Source organism: Amia ocellicauda, chromosome 23 (genome assembly GCF_036373705.1).
Source record: "Amia ocellicauda isolate fAmiCal2 chromosome 23, fAmiCal2.hap1, whole genome shotgun sequence".
Classification (NCBI taxonomy): Eukaryota; Metazoa; Chordata; class Actinopteri; order Amiiformes; family Amiidae; genus Amia; species Amia ocellicauda.
In genome coordinates, this window is record NC_089872.1 from 2,555,144 (window position 1) to 2,578,193 (window position 23,050).

A 23,050-nucleotide genomic window follows, 5' to 3' on the forward strand; every position below is an offset into this window, starting at 1 on the left:
TAAATGAAATCAAACTCTAAATGTTACACAATCCAAACTCAAAACAATCTTCAGTAAACTGGCATCCTTGAATATCAGAGATAATAAGAGTGTAAATCATGCTTTCAAAGCAAAACTTTCAGCTACAGTATACATTTTGTCATGAGACTTCATCACTATAGCACGTAAAGATAAATCACACCAGTTGTAGGTCAGCATCATGAAATACTTTTCCCCTCATCATTATCGGTGAGTTTCACAGGGCTTTATGCATGACATCCATGCGGTAGCAGTCCTGTGTGACTTTTTTCAGCCTTACCTTTGAAGGTGAGGACTCCGCAGGAGCCGACTCTGGTCGTCTGCGTGGAGGGACAGGGGGAGGCACTGCTGTGTCTTCGAGGCTGCGGTTAAAGCTCACCATGGAAGAGACGGAGGAAGATCCTGCGAGGGAATAGAGATGGCACCATATCTATCACCATTCGCTACAGGACAGCACAGCAATAACATGTAAGACAGGTAGAAAGTTTACACACACCACCCACTCCCACACACACACACAGAAACTGCTAATTCTAAACTAATAATACCAATTAGTACTAATAATCAACTCGTATTATAATAATATAGGGATATTAATCCCAAAGCCCTCTATAAGTAGATACATATTCCCCATCTCTTGTGAATAGCACTAGGTGATGTTCGAAGACCACAAGTTAAAAGGCCTTTGTTCAATGTTTCATCTGAAAGTGGGCACCGCCTATTGCACTGCCCCAGTCACCACACTGGTTTGAAATTACTTTTCCCCCTACTGGCCCACACAACACTTCCAGCAACAGCCTGATCCTCCTTGAGGTCTCCCATCCAAGTACTGCCCAGGCCCAAACTTGCTTGGCTTTTAGAATGTGACCAAATCTGTCTTTAAGGTGTAGCTATTGGCATTGCTCACAGCTGCTCATTAATAATACTGATCTCCTGTCTACTGCACAATGTTTCTAATGACTGTTAGCTTAACAGATAAATCATCTCTCACTTCTCTGGTCTCTCACACACTTCATACTGATCATAGCCCTTTCTGATAGAAAGAACATTAAGGACAATACACGCACAATGATGCAGAGTTTCAAAAAAGCACAGTGAACAGCACACTGCAATTTGATAATGATGGGAATGTCTGTTTTACCAGGTGAGTACTTGTCAACAGCGACCAGGCTTATAAGTCATAATGGAGTCTTGTAAGACTGGGTGGTATAGGTTAGGTTACAGGGGTAAATTTAGGGAATATATTGCTGCTGAGTCTTACTTGGTTTAAAGACGGTGGTGGGCTTTTTAATCTGGTGTTTGTTGTGTGAACAGCACATTAGTAGCAAGAATGCTTGAAAATATTTGATAACACAAAGAACCCCGCTATGACTGACTATGGTTAACTACTACTGACTTTTCAAAGTAAACTACAGATCTGTAACAGATGTAGTTTGTTTTATTGGGGAAATGTACAGTTCTATAGCAGTGGTCTCTGGCCCTGGTCTTGAATAGCTCCGGTACAATTATGTTTTTATAAGTCACGCAATATCAAAAATCACCAAAGACTGGGGACACACATTCAGTTATCAATTAACCAGGTCAGTTGTTTAAGGTCCTTAAGTGTTGAAGGGTTAGTTCCAAATGGTTTTAACATCACTATCCAGGACCGCTGTTCTGAATAACACAATGCCAATTAGACAGCAAGAAATATTATTGTCACACTTGAGTGAGACTACAGTCATAGTGTTAAAACAAATTCAAAATAGATTTTTCAGAGCAAAAAGTTATATTTAGGGTAAAGTTTTGGGCAGAAGTGAAAGTGTATGCAGAGCAAAGGTGCTTGGGGGGGGGGGGGCGCGGTGCTGACAAGAGAAAAACCTGGTAAAAGACATGTAGAAACCAGCATGCAGAGGTGTAGACTGGAGACTGTGCAAGTTGTCTCATGCATTTGAATGGCTGGAGTTGTATGATCATTTAAGAGTAGAGGGACAGGAAGCTGCCTGGACACAGGACTGAATAAAACAATTTGTGATAGACACTACAAACTGACCAACTTCCAAAAGCATTTCACAAAACACAGACATCTTTTGTTGTCTTTCCAGTAGTACTGGCCAACTGATGTATCCAGCTGAATTGAGAGACGCACAGCATGGTTTTCACAGGTGTATCTGAGACACTGAGAGAGTAAGAGAGCGAACAGCTGTATTTACTCTTGTGAGACTACAGTATTCCACTCCAGATCTCTGTATCCCCAACAGACCAGTATGGTTGTAAAATAAGTGAATTTAGAAGATTGTGTAGTTATAGTTCAAGCCCAATTTGACTGATCAAATGGGAAAGTTGAGGCAGTAGAATTCAACATAGAGGTTCTTGTGAAATATTAATAACAAAAAACAAGCTCTAAAAGAAAGGTTGTGTGTTGGTGACAGAGAACCACTTCTTTAAGGATAGAAACAATCTTCTGGGAGATACAGTGAGGGGAAAAAAGTATTTGATCCCCTGCTGATTTTGTACATTTGCCCACTGACAAAGAAATGATCAGTCTATAATTTTAATGGTAGGTGTATTTTAACAGTGAGAGACAGAATAACAGCAAAAAAATCCAGAAAAACGCATTTCAAAAAAGTTATAAATTGATTTGCATGTTAATGAGGGAAATAAGTATTTGACCCCTTCGACTTAGTACTTGGTGGCAAAACCCTTGTTGGCAATCGCAGAGGTCAGATGTTTCTTGTAGTTGGCCACCAGTTTTGCACACATCTCAGGAGGGATTTTGTCCCACTCCTCTTTGCAGATCAAGTCATTAAGGTTTCGAGGCTGACGTTTGGCAACTCGAACCTTCAGCTCCCTCCACAGATTTTCTATGGGATTAAGGTCTGGAGACTGGCTAGGCCACTCCAGGACCTTCATGTGCTTCTTCTTGAGCCACTCCTTTGTTGCCTTGGCTTGTTTTGTGTTTTGGGTCATTGTCATGCTGGAATACCCATCCATGACCCATTTTCAATGTCCTGGCTGAGGGAAGGAGGTTCTCACCCAAGATTTGACGGTACATGGCCCCGTCCATCGTCCCTTTGATGCGGTGCAGTTGTCCTGTCCCCTTAGCAGAAAAACACCCCCAAAGCATAATGTTTCCACCTCCATGTTTGACCGTGGGGATGGTGTTCTTGGGGTCATTCCTCCTCCTCCAAACACGGCGAGTTGAGTTGATGCCAAAGAGCTCGATTTCGGTCTCATCTGACCACAACACTTTCACCCAATTCTCTGAATCATTCAGATGTTCATTGGCAAACTTCAGACGGACCTGTACATGTGCTTTCTTGAGCAGGGGGGCCTTGCGGGCGCTGCAGGATTTCAGTCCTTCACGGCGTAGTGTGTTACCAATTGTTTTCTTGGTGACTATGGTCCCTGCTGCCTTGAGATAATTAACAAGATCCTCCCGTGTAGTTCTGGGCCGATTCCTCACCGTTCTCATGATCATTGAAACTCCACGAGGTGAGATCTTGCATGGAGCCCCAGACCGAGGGAGACTGACAGTTATTTTGCGTTTCTTCCATTTGCAAATAATCGCACCAACTGTTGTCACCTTCTCACCAAGCTGCTTGGCGATGGTCTTGTAGCCCATTCCAGCCTTGTGTAGGTCTACAATCTTGTCCCTGACATCCTTGGACAGCTCTTTGGTCATGGCCATGGTGGAGAGTTTGGAATCTGATTGATTGATTGCTTCTGTGGACAGGTGTCTTTTATACAGTTAATGAGCTGAGATTAGGAGCACTCCCTTTAAGAGAGTACTCCTAATCTCAGCTCGTTACCTGTATAAAAGACACCTGGGAGCCAGAAATCTTGCTGATTGATAGGGGATCAAATACTTATTTCACTCATTAACATGCAAATCAAATAATGCGTTTTTCTGGATTTTTTTGTTGTTATTCTGTCTCTCACTGTTAAAATACACCTACCATTAAAATTATAGACTGATCATTTCTTTGTCAGTGGGCAAACGTACAAAATCAGCAGGGGATCAAATACTTTTTTCCCTCACTGTACATTTAACAATTACATTTTAAACACTTTCAAGACGGTTCCACATCATAAGATGGGAGTCATTATTTCAAAAGTAGAGGCTTGGGTGCTTTGAAAATACCTATTTCTGTACTTCCTGGCCATTGAAATACACTGATGAAGTTGGAGAACATTGGTTTGATTGGAGGTAATGAAGGAAATTATGTACTACTTGCAAAGTTTTATCTCATGATGATGGAAAAAAGTTGTCATCATAGGTGAAGCAGAATCCGTCTTGGAAGAGTTTAAACTAATCTTTGCATTTGAGTGTCAGAAAAACACAGACAGAAAAAAATGAGGCAGACGTTTAGAGTGTAGTTATAATGAAGAGGTAGTGGGGGGTCCCTAGTGAGACTGCATGCATGGATCAAGGCTGGAGGGTGTAGCGAGCTGGGGCACCAAGCTTGGTGGGTAAAATACTGCATTGTTACGCTGAGTTAAAGACGACGACCGAAAACCTGATACTAACTTGGGCCATGTGGCAGTGAAACGGGGGCAAAGATGGTGTCACTGTCTGCAAAAAGGAGAAAAGAAAGACCTGAGAAAAAAGCTTTAAGTTTGTGTTTCCAACACCCGCTGTCTAATATTCATTGCAACTGAGCTCTAAATGTCATTTGAACCCTGAAAGTAAACTGTTGGGCCTTTATTAAAACTGTTGTCTGCTGTTAAAAAGTTGAAAGGGATTCAAAATAAGCCTTAGCACAATAAAATGTGTTGGGTTGCAGAAACCTCTTATTTAGGTAGGTCTTTCCCACAAACAGGCTCTGGCATTGTAGAACTCAAGTAAAAAATGACTGACCTATTCAGCTACAGCAAGGTATTCCTGAAACCATCCGAGTCATTAAGAGCTCAGTGGTGACAAAAACCCTTCAGAGACAATAAGGAGGAGTGGGTGTGGGGAAACACTGCTTTAAGCTAAGCAACAAGAGGCAGGCTTAGAGTCTTTAAGTCTTGTCCTGGACACCCTTTAACCCTGAGGAATAGAGACGCACTCTGAAGTGAAGAGGTAATCCTGGCAGGTTCCCAAATCATGACCAGGGCTTTGACAAGAATTTTTATTTACCAGTACAAAACATTCAGTGGAAAGAATACAGCAAACCAGCTTGAGTGTGTCCAAGCTTCAACATCCCATTCTATTATTAATTTCAAAATAGCGCTCTGTAAAACCACTGCTCTCTGGAACAACAGTTAAAAGGGGCATTATCATCACACTTGATACGATTATTTGAATTAAACACAATTAGTTTTGTAATTAATATAAAAATAGAGGAATCCCTGGCTGACTTCTCAATCCACCCAACCCAGGAGTGCTCTGACAATCACATACAGCTACGTCTGTCTAGATTCCAACTAGCATTCCAACTATAAAGGTCAACTTGCACCTCAGTGGAGGCGTTTATGATGAGTTTATTTGGAAATGCACACCTGAATACCCTGCAATCCTCAAGGACTTCTGTTTGAAGAAGTGATTTGCTTTATTGGAAAAAGCTGACCTAGAAATCTTCCTAGTCTGGAGCTCTCCGGGGCTGCCATCCGTCACTGGATATTTGAATATAAATATTTGCCATGGTGTCTGCATATGCACAGTAGTATAGGTTAGAAGTTATAGGGAATAGTTTAGTATAAAACACCAATCTAAAATGGTAAATAGCTGGGGAGACCTAGATAGATAGCATTAGACTAGAAACAAAAATGAAAACCCACTTAATTCCCTTGTATACAGTAAAGTTGGGTTGAAAGAGCTGACCAGTTCTTGGAGTGGCCATAAAATTCACACACTTGCCCCAAGGCACAAGGGCCCCATTTTCAAAGGAGATACAATGTGCCTTTGGTTGGGGGTGAATACAAAACGAACTGAGGGACCTGGATCAGTGTAGAGACCCCTACCTTAGTAACTTTGTCCCCCTCATCTGTACAGTGCAACAGAATGGGTCTTTAGATTACTTCTCTTATAGAAAATCCTCTGACACCCATGGACTCCATTTCACGTTGTAAACATAAGTGCATGATGGGATACTGTACCATGAGGCATTGCACTTTGAGGAACTGAAACTGAACTACATGTGGATGCAGTAATGCTGACAAAATATAGAATCGTTTTCTGTGTGGGTGCTTTGAGCTGAAATAATAGGATTGAATTAATGTACGGTTCTCAAGATTGATTATGTAGCATAGACAGGGCCTAAAAGACTACTGTACGTGTACTGGCAAGAAGCACTCACAATCCTACCTGGAAGCACAGAAGCAATTTGGTTTTGATGCAATAATGTGGACAAGCAGGCAGTTAGATGTTTTGGTAGTACAGAAGAAAAGAGTTCCGAACAGGTAAGCAAATGCATAAGTGTGATTAGTGGAACACTGCTTTACAAAAGGTCTGTAAAGGAGTTAGTGTGGGTAAGTGAGTAAAGGACAAAACATATAAAATGTCTGGGGAAACAAATCATTCTGAATTCTTCAGACACTCTTTAAAACAACCAGACTTTGACTCCACTCTGCATGGTCTTTGAGAAGCAATTTGTATTGAGATTTACAATCAGAAGGGCATCATTAATGTATCTTGAGTAGAACTTTTGGTGAGGTTAAGTTTTTTAATTCTGTAGATTATATTCATGGAGTTAAAGGTACTAAAGCCCACCCATCCTGGCAATGCTCAGCCAAATCAAATGCCATTCTGTGGGGAATCCCTGTCACTACTATCCAAATATCAGCTAGTGCAGTCAGGGCCATAGACCTCAACTTGCAGTCTGAGCCACTACTGTGTATGCAAATTTGAAACAAGAAAACTGCAGTTCTCACTCAAAAAGTTAAAATAAACTACTTTCAAAAAATTAAGACGTTTCAGCCAAATTATAAATTATATATAACATTTGTTGTTTTGACTTGTATGCAAGATGCACTGTTTTTATTATTGTGAGATGTCTATCAAGGACAAGGATTGTTGCCAGTTAATTTAAATAACATTGATGCATTTGAATTGTTGGAAATGATACAGAATCAAATGTGTTATCAATGTATGTCAATTAAAAAGCCTGTGTGTTAATCCCTGAGGATGAGAAACAGGAGTCGGGGAATGGCTGGTCAGACGTACTTGAGTGGAAGGGGCTGGGGGGGCCGGAGTCGAAGACGCTGCAGATGTCTGTGGAGCTGGAGGCCCCGGAGGCAGGAGGGGGCGTGAGCGGTGTGCGTGGGGAGTTGGGGGCAGAGGCGATGCTCTCGGTCTCGCTGTCAGGGATGCGGCTGTAGCTGATCTTGCGCGGCTCGTTCTGCAGTGGGGTGGGGTGCCTCATGGTTCCCGGCCTGACGCTCGAGGGCCGCACACCTGGGGACTTCAGAGGACAGCTGTACTTCTTAGGCTGTGGAGCAGGAGAGAAAATGGGGAGATGCACCCTATTACATCCCATACAGATATCTAGTACTTAACTTTGAATCTTGGCTAAGACTGAACATGTTTGCAGTTTATTTTCTTTCTACTTATATATACAAATTTTTCTTATTATAATAATCCTCTCTAATATTTTGGCTGAAACATTAATGAGGTTCTTGTTTTCACTTTTATAGATAAATTCATGGAGTTAGTTTTGAACTTGAACTTGGCATCTGTTTTTCCTAATTTTACCTTTTCCATTGGGTATGGTCAGTCGTACAATAATTATTAACTAAGCTGCTCACTGTTAAAACACAGATACTAGCAATCTCTGAAATAGCCTATAGGGACTACAAAGCTGCCTTAAAAATGTATATTAATTCCCAAACAACATAAAATCCTATATACCATTGACTAATATTACAGATATATTAACAGCTGCTGAGGTAAGCAAACACTTACAAATCGCGGTAATGACCTGACGTTCCGTGGCTCTATCTCCAGAGATTTGTTGAAAAGGTAATCTGCAAACTCCTTTTCCGTTTTGTCTTCCATGGGATTCAAGTTCTCAAAGAACCTCTACATTGCCAAGACACAGAAAAGATTCAAACTGACATAAATAGTTGCATAAATAAACAAAATAAATGACCATAAATTAGACACTGTACAGCAGCAAGCAAGACTCAAAACGGTTTGAATAACTAAAGACAGAATTGCACATCAGAAGAATCCCTGGGGATGGTAGCGAGGATGAAAGGGTGGGGGGGTGGGGGGTTAAGGTTTTATTCAAATAGAAAAAAAAAAAAAAAAAAAAAGATAAAATGGAACACTAACTATTAATACCAGGCATTTGATTGTTCTTCCTAAAATTACAATGTTTTTTTTTTTTTTTTTTTATAATAATTATACATTTTTCAGGAGAATCCTTAAACAAAAGACAAAAACAGTTATTTTCTACTCAGATAACCTCAATCAAATTATTATAATACTTTAATGACTAATAACATTGTTTATATAATTTAATTGTTCTATTAATATTCATTTCATAGGTGAAGTTATCTTTTGGAGGCTCTAAAGATAGCAGCTATTCATTAAACTACAACATATACTGCTCTGGAAAAAAATAAGAGGCCACTTAACATTGATTTCTGAACTTGGAGTGGTCTCAATTTTTTCCAGAGCTGTAAAATATACATATTATATATATATATATATATACATATATATATACACATATATATATACATATATATATATATACATATATACACATATATATATATATATATATATATATATATATACACACACACACACACACACACACACACATACACACACACAATAAAAAATAAAGCTGGTCATAAAACTTACATTTAAATAAACATTGCCTTTGCTCTCTCTAATATACACCCAGTTTGCCCAGTAGATGGTGCTATACATGCACAACAATCCATATTTAAGTGTTAACTAAAATATTTCCCTTTTCAGTCGAAAGAAAGCAATTACAGAAATGGAAGAGCCTTCTGACCTGCCAATTGTGAAAACATGTACCAAAGCTGCCCTATAGGGGCCATGCTGGCAGGAGGAAGTCCCACCCCCAGTGTCTGTGAAAAATCTCCTCCTAGCTGCAGCCTGCCATTTCTCCTTTCATCTGCATGAGATAGTTCAAGCCTGGCGTTAATCTGCGGATTCACATCTTCCTACAACTCTATGAGATATAAGCATTTTCTTCTCTGAAGAGGTAAGTTAGCAGTAGTCTCGCTTCGGTCACTCTACAGAGATCTGCCGTGTAACTGATTGCCTGTTTGTACCTTACAGATTCTGAAGGAGTGCGACTTGACTGGGAAAGGAGAGTGTCCGATCCGATCTTCGGATTGCGCCTCCTTCCCCCCTTGAAATCCACAGATGGGAGAGTGTCTCTTTGAGACTTGGTCCATGGACCACATCTCCCATACCCCTCGAGATATACGGACGGGAGAGTATCTCTCAGACACTCAACAACTCCCGACCTCGACCCTCCCTCGACATCAATGCTTCGCGAGGACTCCTGGGTGCAAAAGACCATGATGCATGGATACACCCTCCAATTTCAAGCTGGCACTCCTCCTTTCAGGGCAGTGCTGACCACTACTGCCCTGAAAGGGTGAGAGCCCTGGCGCAGGAGAACGCTGCTATGTGGGAGAAACAAGCGAGAAGAGTTCTACTCAGGATACTTCCTAATGCCAAAGAAAGACAGAGGCTTCAGGCCCATTCTCAACCTGAGAAAAGAAACTTCTGCATGTTGACTGCATAGCGTAACCTTCAGTGCGTCCAGCCCAGCGACTGGTTCATGTTCATATCTGTGGATAAAGCCCGTCTGATCTTCTCGGGAAGCAACGACAGTCACTGTGAGTACGAACCCGGCCTTCCTACCTGTGTCGGCATTTCACATCAATCAGCCTATTGTCCTGGAGTCATTTCACCCACCTCCACATGGGTTGTATGAGGACTGCAGACTACATACACTGTAAAAGCTTTAAAGTGTAAAATGCACACTGCCGTAGATCCGACCAAAGTTCTGTCCGCTATGGGTCTACCACCAGAAGACAGGCTGTTTCTAAACAATGACTGGTGCACCGGGTGGCGGATGTGATCCGGCTCACCTATGAGACTGCTGAAGTCCCCATGACTGAACACATCTCAGTGCATTCAACATGAGGACAGGCCACGTCTTATAGCGCTTTTCCACCGACAAGGAGCCAGTGCTAGTTCGGAGCTGGTGCCTAATTTGGAACCGGTACTTGCTTTTCCACTGCAAAAAAGAACTGCCGGCACGGAGCCACTTTTTCTGGCACCAAAAACTTGCTGGTCTGGAACCAAAGAACCAGTGACGTCAGGGGCCGGGGGACGGGGTAAAGACGTCTCCACCAAAAGTTATTTGCTGGAGTGCAGCTGCCATGTTTAAAATGCCAGCAGAGACGCGAGCAGTGAGGAGAGTTTGGATTAAAAACGAGCGAAATCAGCAGTGAACAGTGGTCTGTCGAGGAGAGAGACACTACAGTAACAATATGGTCTCACCAGGTCGACGAACTAGTTAGGAGTTGGCAAATGGCAGCAATGAAAGATGACTGAGCGATATACGTGATATACGTGTTACAGCGATATGATGGAGAGTTAATGCGACGACAGATTGGACAGAAATGTTGTTTGTTAATGAACTGGTCATTAACTGGTCCGGTGTTACGCCGAATCCAGTGCCCTTACGAGTTGTGTGTCCCGGATTAGTTTGCGCATGTTTCATAATTTATGAATAAATTCATTTTCTTAGCACAGAGCGAATTACACAAAACATACATATTTTACAGTAAGAGAAGATCAAATACACAATAAGATCTGTTACAGTCATGCGCTTTGCAAGCGATCACACGCCAGCAGTGCTGACAAAGGATTATTATTATTGTGTATTTGTTAGCAGACGCTCTTATCTAGGACTGTCAGAACATAAGAGCACTGATGCGTGTCTGGCAACAGGGACAATGCAACAGTGATTTGGGACCATCATCACGGACTTCATCAATAAGCACAATTTCCCATCAAACCATTAACATCACCTGAGATCGTCCGACAGTTTATTGATCTGCCCACGACTGCGCTGCAAATACCCCCAAAACAGCCGCATTCATTATCAATAGGCTAGCCTATAGTGATTGTTTTTTTAAACAAGAATAAAAGTAAAAATACACCACAAAATGAATGAAAATGTGAACTGTGTGCACAGTGATGAATGCATGTTAACTCTAACTTGTATTTTATTCAATACAGTAAAAGTGTCTGAAATAGCGAATCAGTGTAAATCCCTTAATGCATCAATAAAAATAAATAAAAATAAAAATAAAAAGCCGAGTTATCTTAGCATATTCGTATAGCTGTATTTTAGTTTCTGCTTGTCTACATGTGATTTCGTGTTTTTTGTTTCGTTTTTTACAATGTATCTGTGCTGTGTGTAGACGCTGAATGAGTTTGATTGTGATGGTTAAATAGGGTTTCAGAGACGCAGTCGCCTTGGTGCTGATTATTACTGCCGTGTGTTTCTCCACTTCTGTTTCGTGCTTGGGAACTCCCACATCCAGTGATGTCAGCGTTCGTTTCCAAAACCGGTGGAAAAGCGGGCCGGTTTGCAAAAAGATCAGCTGGTTCCCAGGCCGAGCACCAGCTCCGGCTCCGGCTCCAGCACCGGCACCATGTTGGTGGAAAAGCGCTATTAGTGTCTCTTTCATGGCGCCTCACTAGAGGACCTGTGTAATTTGCTTGCCATAATGGGATTGGGGCCTAATTCGGGTGTCAGGACTCACGACAGCTCTGGTACAGCCTTCCCATTCGGTAATGGCTGTCTTTCGACTTGAAAGAGAACGATAGGTTATTATCATAACCAAAGTTCCCTGTAAAAAAAGACAGCCATTACCCAGACGAACCTTATAACTAAGAAATGGCATGCTGCAGCTAGCAGGAGGAGACTTTTCACAGACTCCGGGGACAGGATTCCTCCTGCCAGCAGGACCCTTTACAGGGCAGCTTTGGTACATGTTTTCACGATTGGCAGGTCAGAAGGCTCTTCCCATTCAGTAATGGCTATCTTTCTTTTTCAGGGAAACTGGGTTATGATAATAACCCATCGTTTCTGAAAGGGCAAAACCAAAAGAGTCAAGCACAGTAGTGGAAAGAAACCCAATCACAATGCATCATTTGTAAGTCAGTTCACCTGCATAATAATCTGGTTTTAGGTTAAGATTTTGATGCTAAAGTACAAGATTCTTATATATATATATATATATATATATATAGGGGGCATTTGTTAGTATGGACCCTGTTGAAAATCAGTGCACTCACCCGGATGTCGTTTTCTACCCGTAAGCAGTAGGGCTGATTCTGGTACTGCTGGATCTCCCCTGTGATTTCTGCCACTTTCCTCCTCTTGCTAAAGTTAATCAGCTCTTTCCCGTGTCTCTTTAGGAAGTCAGGATTGCCCTCCTCGGTCTTCAGGATGTTTGTTAAGTAAATTCCTGTGGGGAAAAAAACTCAAAACATAGTAACAATAACCAATACATGATTCATTGTTTTGCAGTTCAATGTTTTAATTAAGGAATACAGAGTAATTACTCAGTACAGTCCATTTGTAACACTCATATGGTTGTGAGGAAGATCAGTTGGCACTTACCAAAGAAAGGCACACATGGTGGGTTTATAGACCTGAGTTTAGCCAGATACTTCTTATAGTGGTCTTCACTCAGCTCGTGAGCTTCTTCCAGGATTTTCCGCTGTCGGCTCGGGATTTGCTGCAAGAGACGGACAAGGTTTACCACTGTACAAAGAAACAAATACAGAAATCTAGCAAAGGAGATTGAGGACCATAGAATGTTTAAATGGCAAGCCCCAACGTCACACAAAGTATTACACAAAGGTGCATGTTTTACAGTGTATGGATGAGTTAACATGCTTTTCTGTAAGTTCATTAATTCCTTAGGTGCTCTAGAATGTCAAAATAGTCTAACACAGTTTATCATATTTGAAGTGACTTGGAAAAGTGGCAATATGATCTTTAAGGTAGGCGAGGTTTCAGATTCTTAAATATCTTTAATGGGAAGTGGTCAACTGGTAAAGACAATCCGTGAGATATATTTAACAGACTCCCCACTTCAGGTTGTTCAATGCCACTTAAAACATTTCTTTGTAATTGTTACTATAATTAGATGCAGTTGGTTGATACAGTAGAAATGCTCCTAAGTTTGTTTCAGTGAGAGATTCTTAATTGTTCCTACTTTTTACAAGGTTTCAGATTTTTGTTTAATGTGATGTACTGTTTTCGGGAAGCTGCTTCATGGTGTTTATTTTTCTAATAAAGGAATTGCATGACATTACTGGCTGTCCTTCATAAATTAACCCAATTAAAGGATAAAGGATATGTGGGAGGGAAATGAAACTCCAAACACAAACCCTGACATAGTGATTATAATTTGCCAGTTTCCTTTTCTCTTTGTGATATAACCTACGGTTTCAGAATTAGGGATTGGCACATAAGATTTACAGTATCAAACCAAACTGCCTGGACTGTCTGCAACTTTTAACTCACTGTACATGGAGAACATGAAACTGGAATAATCTCATAAAAGATTGATGCTAGATAGTACAATTGCTTCCTTCTTAGTGGACAATATCTTACAACTACAGCTCGGTGACAACAATTTAGATTATTATGCAAAAATGTATCTAAGGAGAACGTAATATAAAATGCTGGAAGATGTCACTCTCTGACCAAACAAGCTGTCTATTACAGTAAATTAGATAATTTGGCATTAGAATATTGCATTAACCCTGAACCAAGTGCTAGGTTCAGTACTCCTCTCATTGAGATGAGATGTTTTAATGACCAGGTGTCTGGAATGTAACTATTTGAGCACATAAATAATTACCAGTAGGAATGTTTGACACAATCACATTTCCAACTGTCTGTGAATCATACTTTTTTAACCTGTTAAGAGATGACTAGGTAGGTTTAGGAGAGCAACAGTTTATTAACCCAGTTGAGGACAGACTGAATAGATTTCCTCTTTATTCAGTATCTTGGCAACAACACATCTATAGTATTTCTGGCAACTCTACGCTGAGGCATACCTCAAAGGTGTGGTCCAGCCGGTAGACTGGGGAGGAGTTCATGGCACTGACTACCTCCAGTACGCCGTTGAAGTTGTTGAGCTCCTGGAAGACCTGCAGGATCTCGATGATGCGAGCCACCACTGACGCGCGCTCCTCTAGGTTCTCGGTCTCCACGATGCACCTGCAAGCAGGAGGCAACAGGCATTAAGGTGTTCCCCTTCACAACCACAAGGGCTCAACGACAGATGCCCACAAGACCTCAGGGAGGCTTTTCCAGAACTTTTCCAGCAGTTTCCTGTCGCTGGTCTTGAAGAACAAATTCAGAACAACTTTATACTTTGGGTAATTTATCATGGAATATAGTTAGGGCTTGACATTCAAACTAATTGAATTATCATGTAAAACACAGAAAAGTGGCCTTTTGTTCCCAAAAGCCAGTGTTCCAATTCCATTTCCTGAAAAATAATAGGCACAATGACAATGAGCAGTATGTCTGCTTTCTGATTACATTCTGAGCTCCCACCTTCTTCAATATTAAAAACAAAAATGATTGTAGTGTAAAAATATCTGTGCAGGGTGTGAAAAATACCCAATTAAGCAACTGCTTACTTTTCAAACCACAGGGTGAGGTTAGTGGTGTGTCGGATCATCCGCAGCAGATTGGGGGAGTTCAGCTCTTTGTCCTCCTTGGTCCACACGCTCCCCACCAGTTCTGAGGGCTGGACAGCTCTACAGAAAGAAAGAGAAGTTTCCCTCTAAGGCTTACAGATCTTTCCACTCATCTGAAAAACACTGTCGACTACTTACAATTTTTCAGTTCACCACAATCAACCTGTATTATATTTATTGGAGGGTTTTGACACAAATAGTCACATGAGAGCCTCAGACTGTCTTTGTTGTTATGAAGAAAGAGCATGTTATCTTGTTGTATTGTATTAGGATCAAATTGAAGGGAATAGGCTTCACTCAGGGTTTTCAAATGGTTTTAGTATGTATAAATAAAAAAATAAACACTTTTAAACTTCACAAAGGCTTAAGGTCATTAGGTCAAGGCTATCGCTATATAATACACAGATGCTTAAATGCAAATGTTAACAAACATTAATGACTGTCCCGTGGGAAAAATCAGGGGGTGGGGGGGGAAGTAAACCATTATAAAGCTGTGAACTGTGGAAATATCCTCAGGCCCATCTCAGGACACTTTTTCCCACAAGTACATAAGTGTAATGAATTGGTAATTGTGTCCCCATATCCCACCTTAAGTCTGTATGGCAGAGTTTTACCATTATTGTGCAGAAAACACTTTTCTCTTTTTTTGTTCATAGCACAAACAATAGGCAGCCCAAACAACAAATACCAACCAGAGACAATAATAGTGATGCCAAGGTCATGCTTGCAAAATAACTTCCAGGGAAATATTCAGGATACTAAAGTGTGAATAAACATAACACAGAATAAACCCCAGTACAATCAGGGATACCTACCAGGACATTCAATGGGTTCAAATTACTGTTCTAGATCAATGTGCCCACCTAAAAAAAACATTGTTTCCTGTTGCATCAAATACCTTGACACACTGAAATCAATAAAAACACCCGTTTTCCATGTATGTTCCCATAAGTTATTCAATACTACTTTCTGCTTTAATTAACCAAATCATTTTGTACAACAGGTCCTCGAACTGAAGAGGATCTTCCCGTTTTCACTCCACCTGATTACTGACTTAACATAATTTAATGAACTCTTCACTTAATACAATCAGTTCAACCTCTTTAGTGCAAGAGAGAAGAAGCAGTGCAGTGAGTACCTGTAAAAGTCAGACTCAAGTAAAGTGAGCTGGCGTGCAATCTCGATCGGGTGTAGGGTCATCAGGTCGAAGCTTTCAAAATGCCCAGGCTTGCTAATGTGCCATTCAATGCTTGGGGGCGGGCTCTCGAAGGTGATGTTGTGGCTGGGTCCATTGGCTTGCACCTGTTTTTTCCTCTGGATAATCTTGGTAATGGACTCCACCCACTTTCTCATGGCCTTGCCTGAGAACAAATAGAAACACACCACACCTGACACTCTCACATTGACACACACAAACAGTTGATCTCTTCTTCATTAATAAATACTACTAATTCTAAGTCCTAAAAAAAGACAATCAACCAAGGGAACATCTTCAAGATCAACAAAGGCACAAGTAGAAATTAATCTTGGAACCACTAAGAACAGAAAACAGGAGATACTTCATGCAGAGTGTCATAGGAGTCTAACACAAGAACATTTAACGAAAGCGCTAAACGAGAGTCTGTCATCATTAAGCTACCCTCTTTGTCTCCACTTACCTCGGACCATTCCTATAAATTCCTCTAGCCGTCTCAACAACTCAGCATCTCTCTCAAAGTCATAGAAGTGGTGCTCCACCCAGTGGCGACATACATTTAAAACTCTGCATGGAAGGAAAGAATAGAAAGTAAATAAGCAAAATCACATGCAATGACATGAGATCATTTGGAACCAATGACCCTAAGAACTACACTATAGTTCGGGCTGCCTACTTATAGAGTTAAACTTCATTGTCACTTCCTGCATTGCAATTAGCTTTGTTGATCTATGTTCATTTTTGGTGTTAAATCACACTAACCTGATGACTAACCACATGTTAATTTATAATTACCTCCCATTAAAATTACAATCTTTATACTGCAAGAAGATTATACAGAGCCTATTATCTGGTCAATCAGTTGTTGATTGAAAAGAAAGACTTGAATGCAGCTCTCAGCTTCCGAGTTGTTTTTAAAACAACCCAACTAACTAGATTTGCTTAGTCTTTAACTTGGCGAATTAGGTAATGCCATTAGGATTATTCAGTTACTCTAACAGGTATCTGTGTCTTCCAAATGCAGTTTAAAAAAAAGCATTATTTGTATGCAATACAATTAAAATATTCATGATTTGTTGTCAGATCTAGGTAATTAAATTAAGAAACCGCTATGGATGAACAATATTGATGACTCATTTAAAGGTAGGTAAGTCATTTTCAATAGCAGGCAGCCCCAACAGTAAAGACATCAACTTTTCAAACTGTACCTATAAACCCATTAATCTTTCTGCTTGGCAACCTATAAACTGTTATTACTAGCACTGCCCACTACTGTACATCAGATCACCTCCACTTTTGTTTCAGGTTTAGTTCAACACATTCGCTCATTAACCTTATTTTATCATCTTTAACTTTACTTTATTTACTGCTGCCCCTCTATAACTTCTGGAATTATGTTGCTTTCTAATCTATAATTTGTGTTACACCAGTCAACAACATGTTCCTTTGCACCATGTAACTTCATATAGTTATGCGAGTTTCCTTGGGCAAATGCTTCATTATAAGCTGCCTGTTTTTGATTCCTTTGCACAATTTCAAAATCAACAAAGATGTACAAGTCAAGACTGGACAGTTCATGTAATATGCAGGCTAGGTAAATTTTCAAGATGCACACAGACTACTTTGTTATCCAGGTAAATTATTACTTAACACTAGGGCCTGGCAGATATATCGAAATATCTGTATCGGCACATATTCCACCGATAATGCACCGATATATTTTCTCAAACTATTTGCTAAATATATATTTTTAATTAGCATAAAATTCTTTGACAGGCTTCAGACAATAAATATATACGTTTATTTGGTTTTAGTCGTTATTATAATTATTTACCATTATTGTTTAACACTTATGGTGCTTTTGTTTACCATGGAATCTTCCGACTCCACAGTGATTCTCATGCGCAAGCGGCGCCGCTCGCACTACATAGAGGCACATTTTCACTGAAAAGTTAATCCCTTTTCAAAATTCACAATAGCAATGAAAATAAAGAAAAACAGTAAATGTTCACTGAAGATGTTGACTTGGATATCAGCAAACAAAAACTGTCTCCAAATGACAAGCAAGCTCAGATCACAGTAAAACATCTAAAGAAAATGTGAAAAACGTATCTCTCAGACAATGTTGGATAAAACTGAAAATATACATGATATTTATATAACTATTTCAAATCCTACATCGTGTTTTGTCTGTGATTCTTATTGCAATACGTTTAGCATACGTATTAAATAAGTTACACTTTCAAGGACATTTATTTTATTTTTTTTTAACAAATGCAGCTGTGCTGTACTGCCTGCAATATAAGCTGCCACTGTTGGATCAGCAGTATTGAGAACTGAGGAGGACTTGTGAATGTGACAAATATAAAATGCTAATATACAAACCTAGACCAGCACTTAACACTATTATTTGCTCGAATGTATAGAACATGCATATTTTTCCATTTGTGTGAGAAAAAGCTCATGTGCCTTGGTCTTTGTTCTAATGTATAGAACATCCACATCTTCATATTTTTCCTTTATTTATTTTTAAAATGCTTGATTTGTGGTTGTTTTGAAATTTAACTTCCCAATTATCGGTATTTGTCCCAAAAAAACTATCGGTCGGGCTCTTCTTAACACTGCAGGTGTACAACATGTGCCCAGAGCAGCTTATTTACCAAACAATCAACACTACCTGCTCCTATTTCCCTTCAAGTGCACAAACTCAGTGGGTTTCACGTAACTTCACAAAATCTGTTTCTAGAAAGGAGCTGTGCAGTGTGGCTCAGAAGAGTATCTGTGGGCATAGGGTGGAGCCTACCTGAGTTGCACAGGCTGGACGTACTCCTTGCGGAAACGCTTCAGCTCAGTGCTGAGGGGCTGGTCACCGTTCTCCATGGCGATCTGGTCAGCCTCTGTAGGCTTGGGCTCTGGGATGTCAAACCTGTTCCAGGGAAAGGGAAACAGGGATGGGGAAAGAGGGGAACAGTATTCAGACACTTCACCACTTTTCACGTCACCCAGGTTAGAATTACTAGCATCAGAACCTGTGGCCTGTTGCTTTCACACAAAGTACATTGATGTCACTATAACAGTTAAGGCAAAATATTTGATGCAACTGGACACAGGACCTCAAACTAAAATAATGTATTTACACTACACCTGCATATTTTGCTTTTTGCCCAGGTTTCTGACCTGACCATCCAGCTCAGGTCATTTTTAAACCTTTACACTTAGTTTAAATCCTTCACATTTTTGGAATGTACATACTGGGTACCGCATGTATGCAAAATGGATTTACATTTTCTGGCCAAAATCTATAGGTTGTATCTCTAGAATGAATGGGTTATTAGTGAGTTGGCATTGATAGCACAGGGAAATACTATTACTTGACTGAGGCAATGGGTAAACTTATGAAGATGTAACATTTTGAACATTCTTAAAGTTCCTTGTTGAAGGTCTCTCTGGAGATGAAGCAAGATGCAGTGGGTAACTTACCGTTCCATTAGCAGTGCAAGCAGCTCTTGTGGTTTGCAAAATGACCGATATGTTGTCAGAAATGTTCTCACAAAATTTGGATCTGCAACAGGGAGAGGAGGAGGAGAAAAATTAAAAATTAAAAAGCAATTATGATTTTACTACTATTTCTGGCAAGGCAAGTTAAGTTGCTGGTGAGTGGGATTAGAAATTAAATGTTTTTTCTTTTCATGAGCTGGCCATAAAGCTGAATTGTAATGAAAGATGCAATCAAAACCTTCCTTTACCTGTTGGCATGAGCTAATGCTATTTTTAGTTTAGTTTTAACTATAAATTAAAACCAGCCTTAGACTGTCCAAAATAGCATTGCCTATGTTCAGTCCTGGTCAGCGTAAACTTCGTCTGCTGCTCTGCATCAGAGGTCATTAGGGATCTTTTAATGACACCAATCTGGGTCAATTTATATTTAATATTCAACCCCGATTATGTGGAGGTGTACCCCTTGAACAAGCGCCGTTGTACTTTAAGTCACAGAAACTGCAATGACAGCAGCACCACAGACAGAAAGAAAAATGTTTGTCTTCATTACAGTAGCGGATATGCAATTATAAGCTCTGTTCAAGGAAAACAGACAAAATATGAAAAGAAAGGAAGTTTGTTCTGTACCAGAAGGAAAAAAAAAAACAAAAAAAAACTTGCTACAATACAGCAGTTTTAAAAGGGATTTACAAATAAGGCAATTCAATTCACCAACACGTGTTTGGTAGGTTGGTGATCTAAGAATCGCATGTAGTTATTTTTGCTACAACAGTTAAATGCAGGTCGTGAAAAGATCATTATAGTTGAAGCACACTCTCCAAGTTCAAGAAATAAGGATTTCCAATGTAGATTGGCTACTAAAAAACAAACAATCTAGAGTGACCTGTGACCTTAATTGTTTTTATATACAAAATATAAAAGTAACCTATAAAAAAAAAAAAATGTACAACCGTACCTACTTACTAGTATTGTGGTCTCCAAATATGCCCATCCCACTGATATACACATTTAAATTGAGCCTTTGTACATGACACTTATGTCGGGAACCCTAAGGCCTGCTAGTTCTGTGTGCATTGCCTGTCTAGCCGATTGTCATAGACTCTGCCTAAGTACCTCAAGTTATTACCCATGTAAGTTGGCATGGATAAAGGCATCAAACAAAATAATAGAAATAATAATATGCACTGGACGAACCCTTTAAAACTGTATGGTTATAGACACATTTCACCCCTTTAATCTAGTTGTCATGATATACAAATTCCTGTCAAGAACACAGTCTTTGACAGGCTCATCTCCTGCTGCATTTCTACCACAGACAATGAGAAAAGACAAATAAATAATATAATCACACCAGTTGCTGGGAATGACAGTCAGCAACAATTCTCGTCAACAAGCCAAGGGCAGAAGCGCGAGGTGGGGGGGAGGGCAGTGTGTTTTTCTTCACATGATAAATCGCCAGCAGGCCTTTCAGTGGGGCCGCCTTGGAACAATAGGGAGTTCAGTGCGGATTTACCAAACAATTGGCCTGGAACTGTGTCAGAGAGGAAACCGCCACCGTGCTGACGCACAGACCTGGCTCGGTCACATCACAGGGCACCAAAATAGAATTGAACTGTCTGATGTACAATTAAGCAGGAGGGGGGCACTGTGTTGTTTGGGAGTTTTTGTTTAATTTTTTTTTTTTTTTTTTTTCCATAAAAACCGATAAGGTCTATCCTGTTCTGTCCAACCACTTGCTCACTTAGAGCAAATGCACCTCAGTCAAGCAAAACTAGCTTTGCAACTTTCCTTTTTTTTTGTGCATGTTTTTTTTTTTCCCCACTCAAGATTAGCCTAGAAGAGTAACTCGGAGTTACTTTGTTTTCTCTGACTACAAGGATTCGGGGGGGGGGGGGGGGGGTGAGAAGTCCTAGTTTGTTTAGGACAGGAAACACCTTTTTCCCCTACAATTAAAATAACCTCACAATTCATTTTCCTGAAAAGGGCTGCTTCCCTTCACTTATTAGGAATCTGTGAGTAACTGAGAATGTTTTTAAAAAGTATTATATATTCAACATAATTCAGGAGTTTGATGCAAAAGCGCTAAGCATGAAAATTGAACCTCAAGGTTAGGCCTTGACAAGGTGAAGGTGAGGCAATTTTAAGTTAGCCATGTTTAACTAAAAAATTTAAAATAAAACCACCCAAACACTTGTTACATAATCTCTCACTACACCACTGATTCAAACAGTAGCAGTTGAGGGGTTGGCTCCCTGGATATAATTCAACCATATTTTTGTTGTAAGATACAGTACATAGGCTACTGCTTCTTGTAGTGTAGGAGGTGCAATTTGTTACTTTTACCATTTGCCCTACTCTACTGTATATGGTCTTTGTGTTTGTAGATGTATTGCTGCCCTGTTTATAATATGAGGCCTGCAATAAAACTGAAGTTGGTGGAGAAGTATGTGTGACTATTGTCTTTGTGTCGTCATATATCGCAGCCATTGATACATTTGGTTTTATATGGGACCCCAACACCAGTGATATAACGAGGGGGTGGTGTGTATATTACAAATGTTTAAGGATTTAATTTAGTTTGACATCACAAAAGGCAAAGAATATCAATATAATACTAAACCTCATCTGATGCTTGATAATAGATTAATTTTTCTATACCAGTGGTCTCCAAAGCTGGTCTTGGAGAGCCCCTATCCAGCAGGTTTTGGAGGTCCCCCATCTATCACCAATTTGTAAACACCTGAAAGTATTTTATTTAAAACAATGAAGCCAGTAGTTTGGTAAATACAGTCATTAAAAGAAAAAAAAAACCATTGGAACAATTTACTGAACACCTTCAGCCTCTTCAGTCAAGAAATCCCTTGGTTGAGTTGCTTAATTGATTAATTACTCCCATGTGTTCCCAATATTTAGATATTAGTGATTTAAGGTGACCTATAAGATTAAGTGGATTTGTGCTCTAAAGGACCAGGGTTGGAGAACACTGTTCTATACCCTGCTGCTAGTTATCTAGAATTCAGATTTTTGACATTTTTGTAAATACTGAGATATAAAAGGATGTCAAACTATCTTGGGTAGTAAACATAATACAGGTACACACAACATGTGACTGCCATGCACAGGTCCAGTCTATGTAAATCTCAAACACCTTTGATAATGGGAAAAGTTGTTAAACATGTCTAGTTTGCCTATCGTGAGTGTGAGACTGCAAGTGGAGATGGCATGGCGCTCACCATAATAGCTTGTTGATGATTTGGCAGAGAAATAAGGGAAAGAGTATTTAAAAGACCATACAAACACTCTTGCAGAATTAATAGCAAAGTACCCGTTGCTGAGTGGAGATAATTAATGTATGTAAACAATTAATTTTAGATGAGGAAATATCCAATTAAATGTGTTTTGTAGTGGATGGCATAGATTTTCTTTTTTTTTTTTTTTTTAAATCGTATATATTGCAGCAAACAACGCTTTTATTCTTTACAAAAGTCTGCTAATAACAGACTAACAGACATATTGTTTTCATTCTTTTCAAGAACTGTGCAGGCAATAACTACAAAATAACCTATTCCAAAAAAGCCAAATTGATCTAGAAACATTATGTTTTATTACGTTTAACTATTTGTTTTACAAAG

General features: G+C 39.8%; 1 protein-coding gene across 1 annotated transcript in view; it reads right to left on the bottom strand.

The window, feature by feature from the left end:
• sos1 (son of sevenless homolog 1 (Drosophila)) overlaps positions 1 to 23,050 on the bottom strand; it is a 94,614-nt gene that overhangs the window by 1,966 nt on the left and 69,598 nt on the right. The window contains exons 11-21 of the mRNA XM_066696506.1: positions 19,401 to 19,482; positions 18,724 to 18,846; positions 16,384 to 16,487; positions 15,864 to 16,086; positions 14,666 to 14,785; positions 14,075 to 14,237; positions 12,621 to 12,738; positions 12,293 to 12,465; positions 7,886 to 8,002; positions 7,148 to 7,412; positions 299 to 420 (exon numbers count right to left, since the gene is read on the bottom strand). Of these exons, the coding sequence (XP_066552603.1) occupies positions 299 to 420; positions 7,148 to 7,412; positions 7,886 to 8,002; positions 12,293 to 12,465; positions 12,621 to 12,738; positions 14,075 to 14,237; positions 14,666 to 14,785; positions 15,864 to 16,086; positions 16,384 to 16,487; positions 18,724 to 18,846; positions 19,401 to 19,482 (1,610 nt within the window). The remainder of the gene's footprint in view (positions 1 to 298; positions 421 to 7,147; positions 7,413 to 7,885; positions 8,003 to 12,292; positions 12,466 to 12,620; positions 12,739 to 14,074; positions 14,238 to 14,665; positions 14,786 to 15,863; positions 16,087 to 16,383; positions 16,488 to 18,723; positions 18,847 to 19,400; positions 19,483 to 23,050) is intronic.